We start from the raw sequence: 25,363 nt of genomic DNA, 5'->3' as shown, positions 1-25,363 counted from the left end.
AAATTGGTGCCAATTAATGCCAATTAACACCACTTAAGGGTCATCATTGGCAGTTACAGCCAATTAATTGTCTACTTAAATTAGGGGCTATTCTATAACTTATGTGTTCAATTTTGCACACTAGTTACAAAATTGTGCACCCAAGTGTATAGAATTAGGAGGATGGTGCAGAGTAGTTACTTGTCTAATGTGTAATTTTCCTCTGGGAGGGTTCCCAAAGTATTCATTTGGAAAGGTTTGAGTGTGCAATCTAGCTTTTGTTAGGTTAAGAAGGATTGAACCAGGGAAGCCCAGTTTCAGATCCTGATTCCTTCACTGACACCTTTGTGATCTTGGGCAAATCACTTCACCCTCCATTGCCTTACATATAACTAGTTTGGACAGGGAAAATACTGATGTACCTGAATATGTTACTCACCTTGAGCTTGAATTTGGAAAAGATGAGCAATAAAACTAAATCCAGATTGAAGTATGCTGTATTAATAAATTGGTTATGGTATAAAGGCTTTCACACCTTCACATTTATAAAGAATTAGTCCTTGATAGTCATCTCAATAAAGAATATATAAAATGTGTTTATTTTGTTGTTGTGACTACTTTATACCAAACAGTTTAGTTATGCAGTCATCGTTAAGCAATAGGGACCAATATTCATAGCGTAGGGTCTTAAGCTTCATGTAACTCATGCCATCACATTTTCTCACCAAACTTCTTTCTTGTTTCATCACTGGCATCACACCATGGAATCTCTAAAATGTAGAATAAGAAATTTTTGTGGCCCTGGATCAGGCAAGATGAAGATGAGATCAACAGATTCCTGACAGTAACAAATGTATACAGAGATACTTATTGCTTTGCAAAGAAATTGATTAATAACAATGTGATTTATCCAATGAGGCATATTTTTAGCTTACAATAGTACATTCTTGCCGTGTTTCCAGCTATTATCCCTACTGTAAGCACTGTGGATGTCAATATGGGGGGGGGGGGGGGGTAATTCTATAACATAGACATGTAAATGTTTAGAATAATGGTACTTAAGTGCACGTGTACATATAACATGTGTAACTGCCAAAAATCTGCGTAAGTGCAATTCATTACATTACATTACATAGCTTCTTATATTCTTCAACTACCTTAAAGAGTTCTGTGCAGGTAGCAAAAAGACAGAACAGGCAATCCCTGGGAATAGCAATTTGACTGTTAAAGACAATCGCTAAATAACAAAGTTTCCAGAAAAATTAGTGATAGCATAAAGAGCAAGTAATCCAGAATACAATTTCAAAATTATCAAAATGTTAACTTACTCACTGAGATATTATAACATTTCTTAAAAAGAAAAGTTTTTAATAATCTCCTAAAAGCCAAAAAAATGCCATAATCTTTCTTAATTGAATTGTAAGTGTAGTCCATATGGCTGGAATTTGAAAACTGCTTTTGTTTTTTGACCTGCAAGGCTTTGGTAAATGAAGCAAATACGCCCAATTTACAAAGCTTGTATTTGCAAGGGGGGCATATGGGTGGAGTTTCGTCAAGGATCAGGTAGTTATAGAATACCGTAAGTTACATGTGTATCTATGGTATTTAGGTGTTAACACTTCAAGCTCTTGCTGGTGCCTAACTTTTAAGTATGTATTTAAGCGATTACACTAGTATTCTATAAAGGAAAGTAGGGGACTACATTCCTTTATAGAACAGGCTCCTACCAGGCGCTGTCCAGATGCCCAATTATGAATAGCACTCAGGTATAAAATTGCCTTCCAAATGCCCCATATGCAATGTGCTGTGTGTGGGTTTGTGATACAGAGTTAAGGGGCAAATAAACTACCCACTTTGTTATAAACCATTGGGTAGGTTGCATTGAAAGGGTCTGTACCAATAATCAAAGCAAAACTGCATGGATAGTTTTGTATTGATTATTTGGAAGTCTTATCTCCTGGTAAAACTATCCACTTAGGGCCTTATTCTATAAAGGTTGTGCTCCTAAATTTACGCTCTTAAATTTACACTTCTAAATTATGAGTGTAATCTATGCTTCTAAATTAATGCCCCTAAGGGCCTATTATGCTCATAGATTTAGCATACATTTAGGAGCAAATATTATGCTCCTACATTTATGAGTGTAAATTTAGGAGCATAACCTCTATAGAATAAGGTCCTTAGTCCCTTGTGTCCCCTTCTCTCCCAACATTATCTTTTAATTCCTGGGGTCTCTAGAGGACAAGGGTGACCTCTGCTCATTCCTGCCCTGTCAATATCAACTTGAAGACTAATGCTGGCCAATTCCAGGTACTTCTTTGTACTGCACATGGAACAAGGTGCCTGGGGTCAGCTGGGGCTATTTTCCAAGATGATGCCAGCACGGCAGGGGTGAGTAGGAATTGCTTTAGTTCCCTACTAACCCCTGGAATTTTATGGTAAGCTTGCATGGGGCATGGAAGGCAACAGGTCTCTGCTGATATGTTTTTGCAAGGGGCAGGATTATTGGCATTTATGTGCATATGTGCACATATACATGCATATATCCAGTATTCCTAAATGTTAGTGCACTCTTTATAGCATTTACTGTACACATGTACATAGTGGCATTTATACATTTGATTGGCTACACTTGTGAATATTATATCACATGATATTTTGGACTGCACAGGGATGGAGGGGATGACACTCCACAACACCATCATGGATTTGACAATCACATGCCTCAGAGGTGAGCATGCAAAGTTCCTGGCAAAACCAGCATGCATGAACATTTTTGCAAAACTGATGCTTCATTGTATATGAAATTGACAGCAACCCCCCAGTATTTACAGCTTCAGATAGACCTGACTTTTTTCAAAATCAAGTTTAAAGAGATTAACATTTTTGATGCCAGATTATATTGATAGATTGGGGGAGGAAAGCGTTTAGGAAATAATTGTATCACTTCAGGAATTTGTGGACTGAGTGTGAATAGAGGACTTGTGATCAACAGCGGGACCTTGAATGATACCACATTTCTTGCACAGTGGAACACATCCCATATTTCTGTAAAATAGTTCTTTAACATGTGACTTAAACTTTTCTCCTGCAAAAGCATAGATGATTGGGTTCAAACAGCAATGAATGAAGGATATAGTCGTTGTCACCTGAATGGCCAGATCTAACTGGTTTCTTATCTCACAGTCCTCCAGGATATGAAGGTCTTGGAGAGAATATAAGAAAACTACAATGTTGAAGGGGGTCCAAAAGAGAAAAAACACAAGGACAACAAGAACCACCAACTTGACAGCTTTTGTCTTCTGTTTGTTTTTGCATCTTTGCAGGCTTGTAATGATGTGAGAGTAGCAGTAAATGATGATGCTGAGAGGAACCAAGAAACCCACGATGTTAACCTCAAACTGGGTAAAAAGCTTCCACTGGTTATCAGTATTTTCTGGATAGTTGATACCACACATCATAAAATGACCTTCCTTATATGTTTGATAAAACAAGAAGTTTGGTATGGATATGAAAATGGCGACTAACCAGAGGACAATGCTTATAATTGTAGCTCGCATGGCTGTTCTAACACTTAGGGCAGCCACAGCATGAACAACAGCCAAATACCTGTCAATACTCATGAGGGTTATAAAAAAAATACTGCTGAAGAAACCAGTGTAATAAATACCCGAGCATATTTTGCACATCACATTGCCGAAAATCCACTCGTCTGTAGCATAATGAGCCAAAAATGGAAGGGAGAAAACAAAGAGCAGGTCTGAGCTAGCAAGGTTCAGGAGATACACGTCAGTTATGCCCTTCAGTTTCTGGCAGGTTATCAGGACCCAGATGACCAGAACATTTCCCAGCAGTCCAAACAGAAAGAGCAAGCTGAAGAGCACTGGAAGGAATTGGAACTGAAATATCTCAAAGGAATGACTCTTCTCACATAGGTCACTCTCAATGTCATAACTATAGTCATACTCGGTGATGTTCAAGGGGCTCATTGAAGAAGTGAATTCCATTTTTAATACCTATAAAAAAAGCAGACAATCCATTTCAGAAGAGTTGTACAATATATCCAAGGGTCAGAGATAATGTGCTGCTAGCAATATTCTTTCCAGAGGTTAGAAAGTGATTCTTTGAGGATGCTTTTTTATTAGATATATTTGATGCATTTTAATTAGTTTTGACAAATGCAAAAGTATTAATATGTGCCCTCCCATCATCAGAGCTGGATGTTTCTCAGGCACATTTCGTTTCATCTCATTTATTATGCTTATAAACAGGAAATCATAAAAATTCTATGTGGTTACAAAAGTACACACGATATAAATAAGACAGCAAAAAATTGATTAAAATGATCATAAAACCAAATATGGAACCAAACAATACAATAAACACAAACATTTACATGAAGCTGCTCACACAAATCAATAGATACTGTTCCTCAAGCTAAACTGTAATTCATATTAAACCTTTATCTACAGGCCTGTTAAAGAAATATGATTTTAAAAACTGTTGAGTTCCATCATGAAAGAAGATGTTATGCCATATACTGTAAAATGCCAGACAGTAAATGGTGCATGTGTATGCTTGATTTAACATCCAGACATCATTTCTTCAGCAATGTGATGCGCATGACCCACTATGGACTATAAATGGTGCCGATAAAATTTGATGCTCAATGCTCTGGGATGAGCACTCTTTATAGAATAGCAGTGAGTGCCAAATTCAGCACTCAGTGTTGGGCACAAGGACTTACACCAGTTGAACCCTGGTAAAAATCCTGGTGCATAAACTGGGCGCAGATCCCCAGTATTCTGTAACACTTCGTGCATCTTTTGCGATGCCCTGACCCACCCATACCCCTTTTATGGACATGCCCCCTTTTGAGTTGTGCCTGATTCAATTTAGGCGCCCATTGTTACAGAACAGTGTGTAGTCAGATTAGCACCCAAATCATAATTAGTGCCAATTAAGTGCTTGTTGGCTTCAATAATTAAATCATTTGAGCCCATTAACTATTTTGGGTGCCGATGTGGTATCCACGCCCAATTTTGATCCAACTGTATAGAATCTCAGGGTATATGTAATCTGAAGTGGTTGCTACACTGGTGAAACTTCAAACTGCTAAAGATCAGAACAGACCACCATACATATAGTAGCTATAAAATCCCATTTTACAGGGAATGGAAAACACCGAGACATAGCAAACATGCTTTCCAATAGATGACTCCAGAAATGAACTCTAAAGCCAGATCCTAAATTTATTTAAAACTTGCACAGCTATTTTGATTTATTTATAAAAGACTCTTGTTTGAGAGTCCTATGACTCTCAAGTTTGGGCTTCATTTGATAAACCTGGAGTTACATATTGTAGTAATGTAAGTAAACAACATCACATATAGTCCAGGGGGTCCATCCAGTCTTCGAAGTCTAGATTATCTTTTTTTGTATTTCTGCCACTTTGGGAAGATGATTTCATAAATTGTCAAACTTAAGCCAGCCCCTACTCCCCTTCACCCAACTCACATCTTTTACTTAGGGGGTAGTTATTAAGCTGCTGTAAAAGCTGGCCTCTGCCAACATCCAAGTTGTGAGGGAAAGGGACTTAATGTTGTAAAGCAATGGTGTTCTGTCATGGACACAGGGTGGTGAGCCCTTGAACTGCATCTGGAGCTGCGACAGACAAGTCCCCTGGGCTGGCACAAGGCAGGAGTCAGCGCAAGAACCAAGGCAGGACTGGGCAAGGCAATGCAAGACTAGACAGGAATGGGTTAGTCTGAGCAAAGCAAGACTAGGCAAGGCTGGACAAGGCTGAACAGTACTAGATTGAGCAAGGCAAGACTAGACAAAGCTAGGCTAGGCAAGACTGGGCAAGGCAAGGCTAGACTAGGCAAGACACAGCTGGACAACGCAGGGACAAACAAGACAGGAACCAGATCCAAACAAGGAAGCAGGGCTTTGGAACTAGAACTGGAACCTAGGCAGATCAAGGTAAGATATGGAAACTAGGTTAAAGCTGGGTCCAGACAAGGCAAAGCCAGGCAGGGCAAAGACTAGATCTGGACAGGACTAGAGATAAGACTAGAAAAGACAAAGGGCCAGACAGTGAAGCCAAGGGAGCAAGAAGCAAGGCAAGATCTAGACAAAACAAGACTTGGCAAGGCAAGAACAAGAGTCCAAGGCACAGCAGGAACTTGGAGACAAAGTAGGACTGCAGCTTGGCAGGAACTCGAATACAAGGCAGGGCTGGAGCTTAGCAGGATTTCAGAAACAAGGCAGGGCTGGAATTTGGCAGGAACTCAAAAACAAGGCAGGACTGGAACTTGGCAGGAACTAGGCAAGGCAGGGTCCTAGGCTCCAAGGCAGGGAAGCTCCTAGGTCTGGGAATAAGGCAAGATAAGGCTGGAATGGGCACAGGAACAAGGCAGAAACATCTAGGCAAAGCAGGGACCAAACAAAGCAGGAGGCAAGGCTAGGGCTGGATTCCTCATTGCGAAAGCACTAAAGAGCAGGTATCGCCCTTAAGTACCTGCAAGGCTGAAAGTGGGTCTCTGCAGGCATTGCTGGAACTGCAGTATGCTGCCCCTTTATGGGAAAATCTTCAACATGTGCATGCCCTTGAGAGGTGATGTCACACAGAGCTGACAACCGGAGGAGCTCCGGAGAGCAGCGCAGGACCCAGCCCAGTGCCCCCACAGTGTCGGAAGGTGATCTGGGGTGCGAGTCATGGCAAGAGCCGTGACATGTTTCCTAAGCCTACATTATTAATTTTGAGAAATATCCCAGTTTGACAGATCTTCTTGTGGAAAATTCCAAAAGAAGAGGGAACCTTACTTGCCTTGGCTAATAGGGGTTATGAAAATCATGGTTCTGCAATCCTGCCTAAGTTTCATAAGAGTCTTCAATGTTAAGAGAATTGGAGGATACGTGTACAAAAGAAAGTCCCCCCCCCCCCCCCCCTCCAATCTAGGTGAAAGGCAGCCAAGACTGAAGCAGAATTGAGGTACCTTTCTGATCTGAGGGAAGGCAAAAATATCCAATGTAGGTGTGCCCCATTCAGAAAAGATCATCTGATCTACTTCTGAGGTCATAGACCATTTGTTTAGCTGGAATACTCAATTCAGTTTGTCTGCCAGGACAATCCCATTCCCTGCCTGATAGGTGACTCAGAGCCATCCCATGAGAGATGGCCCAGTTCCACATTTTGACAGATTCCCAACACAGGAAGTAGGATCCCATTTCTCCCTTCTTGTTGATGTAATGCATAACAACTTGATTATATGGATGAATTATTTTGTTGGCCAACTGATCTTTGAAAGCCTTTAGAACAGGGGTAGGTAATTCCAGTCCTTGAGAGCCCCGTCCAGGTCAGGTTTTCAGGATATGCATGAGATAAATTTGCATACCAAGGAGGCAGTGCATACAGATCTATCTCTTGCATATTCATTGTGGATATCCTGAAAACCTGACCTCCCTGTGGCTCTCTAGGACTGGAATTACCTTCTCTTTAGAGCATTTCATATTTCCCTTAACTTCAGGATAATTTATCTGGTGAAGTTTGTCCTAGAGACACCATAAGCCCTGAGTATGAAACAGCTACATGCAGTGGTGTAGCAAGGGCGGGGCCCGGTGGGGGCGGTCCGCCCCGGGTGTCATCGGGTGGGGGGGGGTGCACGGCTCCCGCTGTTCCGCCTTTAAAAAAAAATTTTCGAAGCACCGGAGAGTGGCAGGCAGCGCGCCTCGCGTCTGCCCTGCTAGTAAAGAAGATCTCGCTGACGTCATCGCTCTTCCCACATTGAGTCCCGCCCCCCTCTGAGGCAACTTCCTATTACCGTGAGGGTGGGCGGGACTCAGTGTGGGAAGGACGACGACGTCGACGAGATCTTCTTTACTAGCAGGGCAGACGCGAGGCACGCTGCCTGCCACTCTCCGGCGCTTCGAAAAAATTTTTTTTAAGGCAGGACAGGGTAAGAGCAGCAGGAGAACGGATCTCAGCTGCCAGGTCGGGGGGGACTTAGAGGGGAGAAGGGGATTGGGGAGGGGTGGGGGAGCTCAGAGGGGTGCTTAAAGGGGATTAGGGAGGGTGGGGGAGCTCAGAGAGGGGAGAAGGGAATTGGGGAAGGGTGGGGGAGCTCAGAGGGGTGCTTAAAGGGGATTAGGGAGGGTGGGGGAGCTCAGAGAGGGGAGAAGGGGATTGGGGAAGGGTGGGGGAGCTCAGAGGGGTGCTTGAAGGGGATTAGGGAGGGTGGGAGAGCATCAAGGAGGGGAGAAGGGGATTGGGGAGGGGTGGGGGAGCTCAGATGGGTGCTCAGAGAGGGGAGAAGGGGAGGGGGAGGGGAGTGCTCAGATGGGAGAAGGGGTCTGAAGCTGGAACTGGGGTCTGACAAGGGGGCAGGAGGGAAAATGGGTCCATGCCTGGGGCAGGTGGGAGAATGGATCTGGGGCTGAAAAGGGGGGATGCAAGGCATGTGGTGGATGAAGGGGGCTGAAACTGTGGGGACTAGGGGCTTTAAAGGGGACATGGAGAACTGGCTGGGGCTGAAGCTCGGGACTGGTGAGAGAAAAGGGCTGGGGTTGAAACTAGGGGCTGAAAAGAGGACAGGGAGAAGTGGCTGGGGGCTGAAGCTCGGGACTGATGGGAGAAAAGGGCTGGGGACTGGTGGGATAGTGGGGCTGAAAAGGGGGGCAGGTGGGAGATGTGGGCTGGGGCTGGAACTAGGGGTAGGTGGAATAAGGGGGCTGGAACTGGGGGTTGAAAAGAGGGGGCAGAGAGAGAGGGGATAGAAGGGGGGAGCGTGAGGGAGGGCAGACCCTGGATGGATGGTAGAGGGAGGGCAGACGGATTGAAGTGTTACTATGTTACTATGAAGGGGCAGAGAGAAAGGGCAGATGGTAGGTGGAAGGGGAGAGAGAAAGAGGGCAGACTGGGGCAAATGGTGGATGGAAGGGGCAGAGATAGAGGGCAGATGTTGATGGAAGGGGGAGAGAGAGATGGCAGACTGGGGCAGATGGTGCATGGAAGGGGCAGAAGTGGATGGAAGGGAGAGAGGGCAGACAGTGGATGGAAGGGGCAGAGAGAGAGGGCAGACACTGGATGGCAGAGAGAGAGCGAAGACAGATGCTGGATAGAAGGAAGACAGTGAAAAGATGAGGAAAGCAGAAACCAGAGACAACGAACTGTAAATATATATTTTTATTTTTTTGCTTTAGGATAAAGTAGTATAGTAGCTGTGTTAATAAATGTTTATAATAGAACATGTAAATAAGGTAATCTTTTTATTGGACTAATTTTAATACATTTTACTTTCGGAGAACAAAACCCCCTTCCTCAGGTCGGGATAGGACACTGTAACAGTACTATACTGAATTGACCTGAGGAAGGAGGTTTTGGCCTCTGAAAGCTAAATGTATTAGTCCAATAAAATGATATTATTTGTTTTATTTCTATTTGTTAATTTGTAAAGTGGTGATTGGTATTTGTTAGTTTTTTCAAATTTACATCTGCTGTCTTTATATTTTGCACAGTACTAGAGGACATTTTCTGTTTCTGTGGTGTTGCATTATATGCAGAGTCTGGCATCGGGGGTTCAGTTTAATTTTTGTCTAAATAGAAAGTTTATGATTACTTATTCTATAGTGGATTAGGGTGTATCTGTATTTGTGAAAAAGACATGGCTTTCGGTTGGCATTGACTGTGCAGGATCGACGATCTGTACTAATCTGTCTGTTTTCATTTTACAATAGGTGAATTGATGTTCTAGTGCTCACTGTAGTGTTTAAGATGCTTTCCTTTTCCTTGTGTGATTCGTACAAATTACTGCTTATGGTATGGTGGAATTGCTCTATAGGTCCTGAGTGTTTTGTATTCTCAGTATGCCTAGTACTGGATTTTGGGGGTGGGGGGGGGGGGGGGGGGGGTTAAAAAATGACCGGCCCCGGGTGTCAAACTACCCTAGCTACGCCACTGGCTACATGGGTTTCCGAAGACACATATGTGGTGAGGACAATTTGTACTACTGGAATGTGGAAGAGTATACCATTAATCAGCTTGAATTGATCCATCCACCAGGACAGAGATTCCCTTAGATGTTTGGTGATACAGACTATGTCTTGAAGGTTTTGAGTGGCCTGAATCTACTGAATACTCATGGTCCATTGGGTTTGCCTCATTCTAAGATGTGGCAAAAGAGTTACATAAACTGTCAAAGCCATGTGGCCCAACATCCTTAACAAGCCCCATGCTACGTAACCCTGGTCTCACCACAAAGTTCTGGGCACCAGCTAGCTCTTCGGGTCAGTACCCAAACCAGGGCCACAAACAAAAGTTTATTTTCGCTGAGCTGGGTGCAGGCCAGGGCCAGGCTTGATTCCGGTAGGCCATAGGGTTGTAAGTCACACTTTAACCTATTTTTTTTCTTTTACCAGTCTATGAATAAATTAACTTAACTCGCACTTCAAGAAATTCTCCACTCCAAGTTTTATGAAACAAATGTAAAACTTTACTGGAATGCTGCATCAGGCAGATATACAAACTTCATTATTTTCTTGTAACAAAACAGTTCCTTTTATATCAAAACAGCTCACTTTGCTGAAAGATGTTTTTGTGCCAGTCCAGGATTTTTGGGAGCCCGACTGAGGTGATGGAAAGGTTTCCTTACTTCCACAAGGAGCAGGAAACGGATGACAGATTACGATATGCCTGGGAGTGGGCGGGCCAGGAGGGAGATCAGGTTTTCCCGCGGTTTATTATAGACCAGGGGCTATTGTTTCGTATAACGCGCGCTCAGGGAGATGAGGGGACCCGGAAGCAGTTGGTGGTGCCCCGAGGATTCAGAGAGTTGGTTATGCGGCTAGCTCATGACCACCCATTGGGAGGGCATAAGGGGGTCCAAGGGACGCTTACTCAGGTGCTGCTCCGATTCTATTGGCCTGGGGTGTACAAGGGTATTGAACGGTTCTGTGCTGCTTGTGGGCAGTGCCAGAAGGTGTCAGAGAAGGTGCCAGCCCGGGCACTTTTATCTCCGCTACCCCGGATAGCCACCCCCATGACCCGGGTGGCCATGGATATGATTGGTCCCATTATCAAAAGCAAGCGGGGTTTCTCATATATATTGGTGATTGTAGACATGGCCACTAGATTTCCCTGGGCAATTCCCCTCCGGAACACCTCAGCAAAAGTCATAGCCTCTCATTTGATACGAATCTTTTTTGAGGTGGGGTTCCCCAGGGAGGTACTTACTGACCGAGGGACCAATTTTCTATCGCAAACTCTGAAACAGGTCTGGGAGGCCTTTGGGATCCAGCACCTTCGCACAGCTGCATATCACCCCCAGACTAATGGGTTGGTAGAACGCTTTAATAAGACCCTGAAAATGTTGTTGAGAAAGGGGCTAGGGACCTGTCATGAGCAGTGGGATTTGCTCCTTCCCTTTGTTTTATATGTGTGTCAGGAGAGTGTGCAAGCCTCTCTGAAGGTGTCCCCGTTTGAGCTGATGTATGGGAGGGTACCAAGGGGGGTGCTGGATATCCTGAAAGAGCAGTGGGTTCTGCCAACTGAGCAAGATAAGGATGTCAATAGGTATTTGGTGGCGCTAAAAGAGCGATTAAGGAGGGTGCAGGACAGGGCTCAGCAGCAACTAGCCAAAAGCCAGGCTGCCCAAAAGACCTATTGCGATAGAAAGAGTGCTAATAGAACATTTCAGGTGGGGGAAAAAGTGCTGGTATTGGTATCCGACTCACCGCACAAATTCACAAGCCAGTGGAAAGGGCCAGTGACGATAGAGAAACAGTTGGGGCCCACCACCTATGCCGGGAAGCATGAGCAAGGCCGAATACAAACATATCATGTGAATGTCCTAAAACCCTGGCAGGAGAGGAAGGGGTTATGGAGTCAGGGGGTCGTGGAAGAGGAGGAGGATCTGGGACCCCAGATCACGGAGCTTTTGCAGAGCGGTGAACCCCAGATAGATCCTGGCCTAAATGAGTCCCAGCGCCAGGAGCTTCAGAAGCTCCTATACGAGTTTCGGGATGTGTTGACATCTTGTCCCGGGGAGACTTCCCTCATAACTCAAGAGCCAGGGAAAGTAGTGAAGCAGCGGCCTTATCGTCTCTCACCCCCCAAACGGCAGGAGGTAGTTCGGCAGGTTAAAGAGATGGTTGCCTTTGGGGTGATTGAGGAGTCATTCAGTCCCTGGTCTAGCCCGGTGGTGCTCGTGCCAAAAGCGGATGGTACCTAGCGGTTCTGCATTGACTTTCGCCAGGTCAATGCCATATCGACCCCGGATGCTTATCCAATGCCTCGCATTGAGGAGTTACTGGATCGATTGGGAACTTACAGGTATCTGTCCACCCTGGACTTGACCAAGGGCTATTGGCAGATACCCCTGACCGAGGAGGCCCGACCGAAAACTGCCTTTGCTACTCCGGTAGGGCTGTACCAGTTTAAAAGGATGCCGTTTGGGCTGCACTCGGCGGCTGCGTCCTGCCAGCAGTTGTTGGATAGGATCTTACGCCCCCATCAAGAGTATGCGGCAGCATACCTGGATGACGTGGTCATCCATAGTGAAGACTGGGCCACCCATGTGGTAAGACTCAGGGAGATACTGGACAAGTTCCGACAGGCAGGGCTAACCTTAAACCCCCACAAATGTCATTTTGGTCAGCAGCGAGTAAAGTATCTGGGGTACATGGTGGGGAATGGACAGATTAACCCCTTGTGCGACAAAGTGGCGAGTATTAGGGATTTTCCCCGGCCAAGGAATAAAACAGGGTTAAGGAGGTTTTTGGGAATAGTTGGCTACTATCGTAGGTTTATTCCCCATTTTGCCTCCGTAGCGGCCCCTTTGACCGATAAGCTGAAGAGTAAGAGCCCTAACACGCTTCAATGGGATGGGGAAAGTCAAGGGGCCTTTGATAGATTGAGATTGATATTATGTCAGGAGCCAGTACTTAGGGCAGTAGATTTTGATAAACCCTTTGTGCTTCAGGTAGACGCCTCTGGGGTTGGTTTAGGGGCGGTGTTGTCTCAGCTACATGAGGGGCAGGAACATCCCCTCCTGTACCTGAGTCGCAAGTTGTTGCCACATGAGACGAGGTATTCGACCATTGAGAGGGAATGTTTGGCCATCAAGTGGGCTGTACAGGCCTGTCATTTCTACCTGGATGGCCGATCGTTTACATTGGTGACCGACCATGCTCCTCTCAAATGGTTGGGCCATATGAAGAACAACAATGCCCGTCTCACTCGTTGGTACCTGGCCCTGCAGCCCTATCGTTTCCGGGCAGAGCACCGGGCAGGGCGGCTATTGACTAATGCCAATGTATTATCACGGATTGCTAGTGAAGAGATAAGCGTCCCTAGCAATCAGTTGAGAACGGGGGTATGTGAGCAGGCAGGTGAGAAGGGATCACGGAAGTCACGAGGAAAGGGGGTGCAGAGAGCAGGGGAACCCCAGCAGGGCAGATTTCATACTCACCACTCCGGCATTCAGAAAGCCGGACTACCGGAGGCTGAAAGGCTAGCAGGGTTAAGGAAGAAGGGGAGGAACTACCATTCCCAAAATCCCTCTCTTCCCCACCCGGCTGTGCAGGAGTTAGGGGAGGAGATAGCAGATTGGGAAATGGTTTCTGAGGAAAGTAATGAGGGCCAGCTGGGGAGGTTGGGGGCGGAGGAAGCTGGGGATGAGGTTAAAATGGAGGTTGCTGAAGGACTATGGGAGGAGCCGATGGAGATTGGGGCTTTGGCCCAAATGAGGAAAGGTATTGTGAGGGAGTGGCTGGCAGCTCCTTGGAGACAGTGGTGGAAGACTGGAGGAGAGAGGCTGAGGAACTGGGGGAGGTCTCTGCTAAAGAGGGGACAGGTGCTGGCCTCAGGAAGAGACAGGAGCTGAGTACAATTCAAACCCCAGCATGAACAAGGTGGGAGAAGTGCTGTTTATCTGTGCTGTTAGATGAAGCAGGAAAAGCTGTATAAACTGTTTGATACTGGAAAGTGCTGGGGCTACACAAGACAGAGCTGCTGGGTTTCCTTTCTGGATATGCTCTGTTCCCAAGAGAAATAATTTTGGTTAAAAGGAGTGAAGTTACATGGACTGTTTAAACCCTGAATGAGACTTTGGCAGCAAACCTTAACAACCTGGGAGTAAGGTGTTTTTCTTTTGTGTCTATGCTTAATGGAAGCAAGAAAATAAAGTTTTTTTCTATAAACGTTTTGCCTTGATTGAGCCTCTGTGGAAAAAATAGAGAGAGGAGGAAGTCCTGTAAGCTCTCAGGGGGTCTGGCGCTGAGTTCCCAGCACAGGCCAAGGTGGTGTGGAGCAAGGCAACAGTCGGGTGAAGAAGGAAGCTAAGCAGGGTTGAGCCTGGCTGGGTCCTGGAAGGGGGACCCAGCTACAACTACTACTACTTAGCATTTCTATAGCGCTGCCAGGGTTACGCAGCGCTGTACAAGTTTCACATGGGGGAAGGACAGTCCCTGCTCAGGAGAGCTTACAATCTAAAGGTTACAAACTATGTAGTCAGTGTAGGTAACATGAATGGGGAAGGTGGTTAGGCGCCAAAGGCAAGGGAGAAGAGATGGGCTTTGAGTAAGGACTTGAAGATGGGCAGGGAGGGCGCATGGCGTATGGGCTCGGGAAGTCTGTTCCAGGCATAAGGTGATGCGAGGCAGAAGGGGCGGAGTCTGGAGTTAGCGGTGGTAGAGAAGGGTACAGATAGGAGTGATTTGTCCTGAGAGCGGAGGTTACGAGTGGGAGAGGAGGGCAGAGAGGTAGTGGGGGCTGCAGATTGAGTGCACTTGAAGGTCAATAGGAGAAGCTTGAACTGTATACGGTAGCGGATTGGGAGCCAGTGAAGCAACTTGAGGAGAGGGGTGATGTGAGAGTATCGGTTCACGCGGTAGATAAGACGTGCGGCGGAATTTTGGACAGATTGAAGGGGGGATAGATGGCTGAGCGGGAGGCCAGCGAGAAGAAGGTTGCAGTAGTCAAGGCGAGAGGTAACGAGCGAGTGGACGAGGGTTCGGGTGGTCTGTTCAGAGAGGAAAGGGCGAATTTTGCTAATATTATAGAGGAAGAAGCGACAGGTCTTAGCTGTCTGCTTGATATGGGCAGAAAAGGAAAGGGAGGAGTCGAAGATGACTCCGAGATTGCGGGCTGAAGAGACAGGGAGGAAAAACAAGGAGCTCAGTCTTTGCCATGTTCAGTTTCAGATGCCGGTTGGACATCCAGGCAGCGATGTCTGAGAGGCAGGCCGAAACTTTGGCCTGGGTTTCGACTGTGATGTCGGGAGTGGAGAGATAAAGCTGGGTGTCATCAGCATAGAGATGGTACTGGAAACCATGTGATGAGATCAGCGAGCCCAGGGAAGAGGTGTAGATCGAGAAAAGAAGTGGTCCAAGGACAGATCCTTGAGGAACCCCAACAGAGAGCGGGCTGGGGGTGGAAGAAGTGCCGTTAGAAAATACTCTGAAGGTGCGTTGGGAAAGGTACGACGAGAACCAGGAGAGGACGGAGCCCTGGAACCCGAATGAGGACAGTGTGTCAAGAAGTAAATTGTGATTGACGGTGTCAAAGGCGGCCGATAGGTCGAGGAGGATGAGGATGGAATAGTGACCTTTGGATTTGGCAAGGAACAGGTCGTTGCAGACTTTGGAGAGTGGTGTTTGTCGAGTGTAGTGGGCGAAACCCGGATTGAAGCGGATCGAGGGCGGCCTGAGAGGAGAGGAAATCAAGGCAGCTGCTGTGGACAGCGCGTTCAAGTATTTTGGAGAGGAAGGGTAGAAGAGAGATGGGGCGGTAGTTGGAGGGACAGATGGGGTCAAGTGAAGGTTTTTTGAGAAGTGGTGTGACTACAGCGTGCTTGAAGGTGTCAGGGACAGTAGCAGTGGAGAGAGAGAGGTTGAGGATGTGACAGATTGAGGGGATAACTGTAGGAGAGATGTTGGTAAGCAGATTGGTGGGAATCGGATCAGAGGAACAGGTGGTGCACTTAGAGGAAGAAAGAAGGTGAGCAGTGTCCTCTTCGGTGATCTCAGGGAAGGAGGAGAAGGAGGCCAGGTTAGGTTGGTTGAGGGAGTGGGTTAAGAAGTCACAGGGAGGAGAAGGCTTGGAAGTGAATTCAAGGTTTATCTTCTGCACTGTATCGCGGAAGTAATCAGCTGGTGTTTGAGGAGAGAGTGAAGGGGGGGTGGGGGCGGAGGGCACTTTAAGTAGGGAGTTGAGGGTGGCAAAGAGGCGACGAGGGTTGGAGCCAAGAGAATTGGTTAATTGAGAGTAATATTCCTGTTTGGCAAGAAATAAGGAGGACTGGAAGGAGGAAAGCATGAATTTGTAATGGGTGAAGTCTGACAGGGTGCGAGATTTCCTCCAGAGTCGTTCCGTGGAACGGGTGCAGGAGCGAAGGTAACGGATGCAAGGGGTTAACCAGGGCTGAGGATTAATGCGCTTAGTGGGGTGAGAGACAGATGGTGCTAGGGTATCCAGAGCTGTGGAGAGAATTTCATTGTAAGTAGAGACAGCCTTGTCGACGGATTCAGAAGATAAGATGGAAGGGAAGAGATTGGAGATGTGAGAAGATAGGGTGGGGGGGTCGACGGCTTGGAGATTCCTGAAGGCAGTGGTTACAGTTGGGCGAGGTTGAGGGGGGGGGGGTGGTGAAGTGTGAGGGTGATTAGGTGATGATCTGAGATTGGAAGGACTGAGGTGCCGAAGTTGGAAAGTGAGCAGGAAGAGAAGAGAACGAGGTCGAGACAATGGCCATTACGGTGAGTAGGGGTGGTACAGCATAGTTGGAGGTTAAAGGAGGATGTCAGAGTGAGGAATTTAGAAGCGTAGGAATTGGATGGATTGTCAACGTGAATATTAAAATCACCAAGTATGAGGGATGGAGATGAGGGATCAAGAAAGACGGAGAGCCAAGCTTCGAAGTCAGTAAGGAATGAAGAGAGGGGCTTATCAGGGGGGCGGTAGATGACTGCAACTCTGAGTGGTGTCGGGTAGAATAGCCGGATGGCATGAGTTTCGAAGGATGAGAAGCAGTGAGACTGTGGCAGGGGGAGGGGTTGGAAACTACAGGAGGGTGAGAAAAGAAACCCAATGCCTCCACCGCGTGCATCTGGGCGGGGAGTGTGGGAGAAAAGATATCCTCCATGGCATAGGGCTGCGATAGTGGCAGTGTCGCTAGGGGTTATCCAAGTTTCAGTTAAAGCGAGCAGTTGAAGGGAACGGGAGATGAATAAATCGTGGGTGAAGGGGAGTTTGTTGCATACTGAGTGGGCATTCCATAGGGCACACGAGAAGGGGAGGGAAGCGGGGGGGAGAATGGGGATAGGGATGAGATTGGAGGCATTCTGGGATCGGTTGCATGGATATGGAGAGGAGAGGTGAGGGGGACCCTGCGGAAAGGAGAAGGAGTAAGAGAGTGCGGAGGAGGGTGGGGGAGGACGGTCGACGAAGAAGACGAAGACGGGATGTGTTAAGTAGGAATGGGGATGGGTTAATGATGGGGAGGAAGTGTAGAAGGTTGAAAGCTAGGAATGATGAGGGGGGCATGAGAGCTGGGGAGGTGGTGGGGGGAGGTAGGGTAGGGGAGTGATGAGTAGGACGGGAGGGGACGAGGGTGGGGAATGAGTTCCTGAGGTAGACAGTGGAGGGGGAGGGGGGAAGATGTTAGGAAGGGACAGGGCGATGAAGAGAATGTGTATAGGGGCCATATGTGGGGCTAAGGTGGATGCGGATAAATATGAAGTGGCTAACGTGATGGGAGTAGAGGAGGAAGGCAGGAAGGCTAGGACTGGGACAGCAGGCAACAGCTAAGGCATAGGGAGTGAGAGTGTCTAGAGGAATTCAGTCAGCGGTTGAGATAGAGTAGAGGAATGCAGTCAATAGTTAAAATAGGTATTCAATATGCATCAGAAGTCGAGGTAACAGCTTGAGGTTTTAAACATTAGCATTAAAGCAGATCAATCAATGATTAAAATGGGTAACAGTGAGATGCAGCTGAGATGCAGCTAAGCCTAAATGCTAGCAATATTGCAGATTGTCAAGCAGCAGTTAATAAAGTGAGTAGGATTTTGGTAGCGACTTGAGTCAGTGAAACAGATGATTGGGGCAGGCAGGGATAAGCTGGATCCGACAGGCAGGGACAGGCCGGAGCAGGTAGCTGGAACAGGCTGGAGTAGGTAGCAGGAACGAGCTGGAACAGGCTGGAACAAACCGGAGCGGGTAGCAGGAGCAGCTGGAACAGCAGGGAGAGGCTGGATCAGGTGGACAGGAACAAGTTGGATCAGGCGGGCTGGTACTGCTGAAGCAGAGGACTGGAGCAATAGGGGGAAGCTGAGCAGGCGGGATGGAATAAGCTGGATCAGGCGGGCTGGAGGAAGCTGGAGTAGATGTCAGGCACAACAGGGAGGAGCTGGATCAGGCGGACTGGAACAGGCTGGTGCAGATGGACTGGGACGAGCAGGATAAGCTGGGTCAGGCGGGCTGGAACAGGCGGACTGGAACAGGCTGGTGCAGATAGACTGGGACGAGCTGGATGAGCTGGGTCAGGCGGGCTGGAACATGCTGGAGCAGATGGCTGGAACAAATAGGGAGAAGCTGGATCTGACGGACTACGGCTGGAACAAGCAGGGAGAATCTGGATCCGACGGACTGCAGTAAGCTGGAGCAGGTAGTAGGCGGGCTGGAACAAGCTGGAACAAGCTGGAGTAGATGGCTGGTAAGCAGGGAGAAGCTGGATCCGGCGGACAGCGGCTGGAACAATCAGGGAGAAGCTGGATTCGACGGACTGCGGTAAGCTGGAGCAGGTAGCTGGAACAAGCTAGAACAAGCTCTCCTCTGCAGTAAGCTGGAACAGGTAGCCGGAACATACAAGGAGAAGCTGGATCCGATGGACTGCGGCTGGGTGAGCTGGGCGGCAGGACTGGAGTGAGCTGGAGCTGTTCAGACTGGAGCAGGTAGCTGGAGCAAGCAGGGACTGGAGCAGTTAGCTGGAACAGGCAGGGAGAGGCAGGAGCAGGTAGGTGGAACAAACAGGGAGAAGCTGGATCCGACGGACTGCGGCTGGGCGAGCTGGGCGGCAGGGCTGGAGTGAGCTGGATCTGCTGGATCAGGTGGACTGGAACAGGACTGGAACAAGAGCTAGGCAGCAGGGATGAAACACTCTGAATCACTCTGGAACAAGCTGGGTTAGGTGGGTTGGAACAGGAGGGCTGAGCGGTACACGCAGGGAAAGACCGAAAGGACGGCTGGAACAATTTATGGTAAAAAATTTAACACTTAGCTTGCCGTCTGGTCCTGGGCGGTGGTGTGTTTAAGCTTGGACGAGTGGTGATAGCCGGCGATGGAGTCAAGATGTATGAGAAGCTAGATGTATGTATAGATTTGTATTTAAGTCCTCTGCAGTTGGGATAATGGAGGTTTAAGAAGGTACGTGATGAACTTTTGTTGTTTCTCTCTGGTAAATCTATTAGGTCAGACATGTAAGATGGGGCATTTCCATAAATGATTTTATGAACCAAAGTGCAAATTTTGAATGCGACTCGATCCTTTAGTGGGAGCCAATGCAATTTTTCTCTAAGGGGTCTGGCACTTTCATATTTCGCCTTTCCGAATATCAATCTAGCTGCGGTGTTCTGGGTAGTCTGGAGTTTCTTAATGGTTTGTGCCTTGGATCCAACTTTTAAATAATGATTGGGGGTGCTCAACTCAGCGCACATTTTAGATCATCAACTAGCAGAAAAGTAAGAACCGTGTTTTGAAGGCGTGTACTTTCCCAGTATGCATGTGCATGGGTGGAGTATGCAAATACACACATAAATTATAGTATTCAATAATTTGCACATGTTCTGGTGTAAGTAATAATGCCTTAAATGTAGGCATATTTTCTGCCAATTGCACTTGTATTCTGTTTAGAAAAGTAGATGCCTACTTTTCTTTACAGAATAGGCTTACCCTCTTATTTTAGGCACCCTGTTATAGAATTACTCTCATAATTTAGAAGGATGTGAGAGTGGGATACCACTATAGCAATACCCCCTTAATCATGGTATCCTGCACAGCCACATAGATCGCAAATTCCAAAAGCTAGTCCTGAGTTGGTCAGGAGTTGATCAGCAAAGTAGTACTAGGAACATGAAAGAAAGCCAGGGTTCAGTAGCAGAGCCAAGAGGGAAAACAAACCAAGAAACATATAGTTTGGAGCCAGTGTACACCTTGCCCCTTCTAAACTCTACCTATCTCTCCTGCCACCACTTCTTGCTGGTGCCATGCTATTTCTGTGGGCCAGTGCAGCACAATGAGCCCACTTAGTCCATCCCCACTGTCTCCCATGAAATATGACACCTAGATCATTTTCCTGGGCGGTGACTCCTAATTGCATCGTATGGCTATAGTTTAGGCTCCTCTTTCCTACATGAATCACTTTGCACTTGTTCACATTAAATGCAATCTGGCAGATGCTGGGCACATTCTCTGCATGTATCACACAGGCTTTGCACTTACTCTGTGTTAAATTTTACAGATAACACAGGGTAAGTGCAAACAGTTGCTGACCGTTCCAACAAGGGTCTCCTGCACGTTCCAGGTCTAAATCCAGACATCTACCTTTTTAGACATTGATGTTCCTTCCCCTTCTGCAATGAGGGATGAACATCTATGCTTTAAGTCCACCCAAGTTCATCCCCAAACACACCCAGGCCTTGCCCTCTTTCCATATGGACATACATATGGCTTTATAAAATTGACATTTGGATATCTATGCAATATGGGCATCTAAATGCTGGTTTTCAGACATAAAAAAACATGAATAGAGCTTCTAAAATAAGCACCAATATGTATAGTATATTTTAATTGAGTTTCTGCTTTTACTAATCTGAGGTATTATATAACATGTTTTACTTATTGTAATAAATTATATTTGTAATCCCCTGTTAGGTTGGGGATTACTAGAAGAGTAAACCCTGTAAAGAGTCACTGAAGGGAGTGACTGGGAGGCAGTGGCGTTCCTAGGGGGGGGGCAGTCCGCCCTGGGTGCAAGCCACTGGGGGGGGTGCCGCGCACACCTGTCCGTCGGTCATTCCATGCTCCCTCTGCCCCGGAACAGGTTACTTCCTGTTCTGGGGCAGAGGGAGCATGGCACGAACGACGGACAGGCGTGCGCAGCACCCCCCCAGCGGCGTGCACCCAGGCGGGGGGTTCCTTCGCGGGGGGGGGGTCCTTTCACCGGGGGGGTTTGCACTGCATCTGGATGGGGTGCTGCACCCGGGGGGCGGGGCACATCGGCGATCTACCCCGGGTATCAGCCCCCCTAGGAACGCCACTGCTGGGAGGTCCCAGGGTGGGAGGAAGCCCAGCCCAGGGGGAGTGTTTATAGAATAAAATGCAGAAAGATAGTGCCCATGTTTTGTAGAGTTTATGTTTATTAAAAATTATTATATCGCCCATACTATCTGGCAGACCTGAGCAGTGTACAATAATACAGTAAAATCAAAAGAGTAGAAAAGAACTCCAGTGTAAAATAGGAAAGGTACTCAAGCATTTATTCTATATGAGCAAAGGGAGCTCAGCAAACATTCTATCTATGAGAGGGCAAACAAGTTGGGAGAAAAGGAAAAGAGTAGGGAGGGGAAGAAGAAGCAGGAACGATAGGGAGGAAATGATAACCCATATGAGTGCTCACAAAACTCAAGTAGTCATATTATAGGCCTGATTGAAAAGCTGGGTTTTTATTGCAATCTTGAAGAACATAAGAGTAGCCAGGGGTGAACAGAGAGTGGTCTGGCCCCCTGCCTGGCCGCTGCCTCACACCCTCCTACCGCCGCACTGCTGCCCCCCCTACCGCAGCAGCCAATGCCTCCGCTGCCCCTTTCCTACCTGAGGGGCCCTGGTGCTCTAGTGGTCTCTGAGGGGGGGGGGGGGAGTATGTTCTTTCCTGCCCGCTGTGCTACCACTATTCCCCTGCCTACTAGCGCCGCCATGTTTTTAAAATGGCAGCCGAGACTTCCCATGATAGTCTCGCGGGTCTCAACAGTCTCGGCCGCCATTTTTAAATAACAGTGGTGCCAGGCAGGGGGAATAGCGGCAGCACAATGGGCAGGAAAGAACATGTCCCCCGCAGTGCGCCTTTAAAGGTAGAACTGAGGAGGGCTGTAGTGTGCGATGGGCATCCAGGCAGAGCCCGAAAGGTCAATCCACCCCTGAGAGTAGTCATACTGGGTCAGACCAATGGTTCATCTAGCCCAGCATCCTGTTTCCAACAGTGGCCAAGCCAGGTCACAAGTACCTGGCAGAAACTCAAACCATGGCAACATTCCATGCTTCGTGGGTGTGGCTTGGATCTCTTTCAGGGGGAGAAAACTAACAACTTATAGCAGCAGCTTCAGAGAGCATTTTCCATCTCACAGATAGGCTGCAGAGAATACCTTCTCCTGCTTTAGACTTAGCCTGGCCTCAGAATGACATCCTATAGTATATCTCCTATCAAACTGAGCTCTCTTTTTCATCAAGCACTGCCATTTCCTCCCCTCACCGTCCCCACTGACAGTTTGAACTTCGTGGGTGTGGCTTGGATCTCTTTCAGGGAGAGAAAACTAACAACTTATAGCAGCAGCTTCAGAGAGCATTTTCCATCTCACAGATAGGCTGCAGAGAATACCTTCTCCTGCTTCCACCCACCCTACCCCTCTACCCACCCACCCCTAGAGTGACATGTCTTATATAACCTCCCTATCAACCCACTCATTACTTTACCTCACCCATTTCTATTCTTCTATCACCTTCTCCCACTACTCCAACCAGAGTTACACCTAATCACACTGACCACCCTTCAACATCTTCTGTCCTTCTGTGACTGTTCTCTTGTGCTTGACTGCTTAAATATTTTAAATTTAAATGCTTTACTTTTTGTCTATTAGATTGTAAGCTCTTTGAGCAGGGACTGTCTTTCTTCTGTGTTTGTACAGCGCTGCGTACACTTTGTAGCGCTCTAGAAATGTTAAATAGTAGTAGTAGTAGTAAATCCCAGGGCAAGCAGTTGCTTCCCCATGTCTGTCTCTATAGCAGACTATGGACTTTTCCTCCAGGAACTTGTCCAAACCTTTTTTAAACCCAGATACACTAACCATTGTTATCACATCCTCTGGCAAAGAGTTCCAGAGCTTAACTATTCGTCGAGTGAAAAAATATTTCTTCCTATTTGTTTTAAAAGTATTTCCATGTAACTTCCTTGAGTGTCCCCTAGTCTTTGTACTTTTGTAATGAGTAAAACATGATTTACTTCTATTCATTCTACACCACTCAGAATTTTGTAGACCTCAATCATATCTCCCTTCATCCGTCTCTTTTCCAAACTGATGAGTCCTAACTTCTTTACCCTTTCCTCATACAAGAGGAGTTCCATCCCCTTTATCATTTTGGTCGCTCTTCTTTGAACCTTTTCTAATTCCGCTATATCTTTTTTGAGATATGGTGACCAGAAGTGAACGCAATACTCAAGGTGCGGTTACACCATGGAGCGATACAGAGGCATTATAGTATTTTTGGTCTTATTCACCATCCCTTTCCTAATAATTTCTAGCATCCTGTTTGCTTCTTTAGCCACCGCCACAAACTGAGCAGAAGATTTTAGCGTATTATCTACAACTAGTAAAAAAGCCCCGTTTCTGATGCAAATGAAACGGGGGCTAGCAAGGTTTTCTTCAGAGTGTGCATGTGGGAGTGTGTGTGTCCCTGCCTTCTGCCCGTTCTCCCTTCCCCTCTGCTCTCCGTCCCCTCTGCTCGCTGTCCCCCCCCCCCCCAGTCCTTCAGTGTTAGGTTTCCTGCTGTGCTTTGTTTGTGTTACAGAGAGAGTGAAGGTGTCTGCCCTCTCTCCCCTCCCTCCTCCAGTCCTTCACTGTTACAAAGAGAGCGATTTCGTGCTGTGCTGTGTTTTCCTTCACTGTGTTACAGAGAGAGCGAGGGCGGGGCAGACACTCATGGGGAAACCGGATATCTCTGCAGCTTCACACTTCCGGCTGGAGGCATCATTAGAATGTTGGTGCTGCCTTTTATATATAGAGATGATACCTAAATCTTTTCTTGAGTGCTGACCCCCAAGGTGGACCCTAGCATCAGGTAACTATGATTCGGATTTTTCTTTCTAATGTGGATCACCTTGCATTTGTTAACATTTAATGACATCTGTCATTTGGATGCCCAGTCTTCCAATTTCCTAAGGCCTTCCTGCAATATTTCACAGTCCGCACATGTTTTAACAACCTTGAATAGTTTTATGTCATCTGCAAATTTAATCACCTTACTTGTCATTCTGATTTCCATATCATTTATAAATATGTTAAATAGCACTGGTCCCAGTACTGATCCCTGTGGCACTTCACTGTTCACCCTCCTCCATTGAGAGAAATGACCATTTAACCCTATCCTCTGTTTTCTGTCCAAAAACAGAGCACAACAGACGAGCTAGAGAATAGGGAATAGTTAGAGAGGCTAAGTAATCATGAAGACCAAGTCTAAAAGCCCTAAAAATATAAGGAGTTTATATGGTAATTCACTGAGCCAAGAGAAGCCAGTGAAATTTTTGTAAAAGAGGGGTAACACGATCAAATTCCTTTACATGGCAGGTTAGTTTAATAGCGGTGTTTTGAATTGATTGGAGTTTCTTTAAATTAGCCGTGTGCAGCCAAGATGGATAATATTACAGTAGTCCAGCCTTGATACCAAAAGAGAGAGAACTAAAGAGGGAAAGGTATTCTGGTCAAAATAACGATGTATAGAGTGTAATTGATGAAGTATAAAGAAGTAGCCTTTTGATAAGTAGGAAACATGAGGAGAAAAGGTCAAATGTGAATCTAAAATAACCCTTAGATAGTAAAATGACTCAACTGGTGAAACAGATGTACTGAACAGATTCAAAAGTCGAAATGGAAATATTCACACTGCCACTAAACCAACAGTCTACAGTCTTTTGTTTATTAAGTGCCAGTTTATGTTCAATTAACCAATTGGAAACTAAATCAAGACAGTTCTGCAAAGCACCCAGTGAAGGATTATATGGATTTGTTGGGAAAAGCAGTAGAATGTTATCCGTATAGAAATGAAAGGAATTATCTGTGGAGTTAGGAGTTAATAAGAGTAATTGCATGTGAAAGCACATGGACTTTGGTTGCCTGAGGTGTCTTTGGTTGCCTGTAGGTTTAAGCTACTTGATAGTCCCCTGCCATTGACCTGAAGGAGAAGAAGAGTCCCATTTTAAGAGAGACAGACCAATGGCAAAGTGGCAACTGTATTGAGGAGAGCTCTACAGGTGTGGGTAGAGGAGAAACCCAGTCTGGGAGTGTGGGAGTGGAGCCAAAGAGTGCCCATCCCAGGATTAGAGTGGTGCCAAAGCAAAGGACCATT

The 25,363-nt window shown here is 46.7% G+C and overlaps 1 protein-coding gene across 2 annotated transcripts in view; it reads right to left on the bottom strand.

Moving 5' to 3' along the window:
- Positions 1–551: 551 nt before the first annotated feature.
- Positions 552–25,363, bottom strand: part of LOC115473976 (C-C chemokine receptor type 8-like) — a 40,648-nt gene continuing 15,836 nt past the window's right edge. The window contains exons 3-4 of one of the 2 annotated variants that reach the window (XM_030209226.1): positions 3,129–3,995; positions 552–749 (exon numbers count right to left, since the gene is read on the bottom strand). In XM_030209226.1, the coding sequence (XP_030065086.1) occupies positions 594–749; positions 3,129–3,986 (1,014 nt within the window). In that variant the 5' untranslated portion in view covers positions 3,987–3,995 and the 3' untranslated portion in view covers positions 552–593. Of the gene's footprint in view, positions 750–999; positions 3,996–25,363 lie in introns of those variants that run through there. The other variant, XM_030209218.1, reaches the window with a different exon arrangement.

The sequence above is a fragment of the Microcaecilia unicolor genome, chromosome 1 (assembly GCF_901765095.1).
Source record: "Microcaecilia unicolor chromosome 1, aMicUni1.1, whole genome shotgun sequence".
Classification (NCBI taxonomy): domain Eukaryota; kingdom Metazoa; phylum Chordata; class Amphibia; order Gymnophiona; family Siphonopidae; genus Microcaecilia; species Microcaecilia unicolor.
This window is presented reverse-complemented; position numbering and strand designations above follow the sequence as displayed.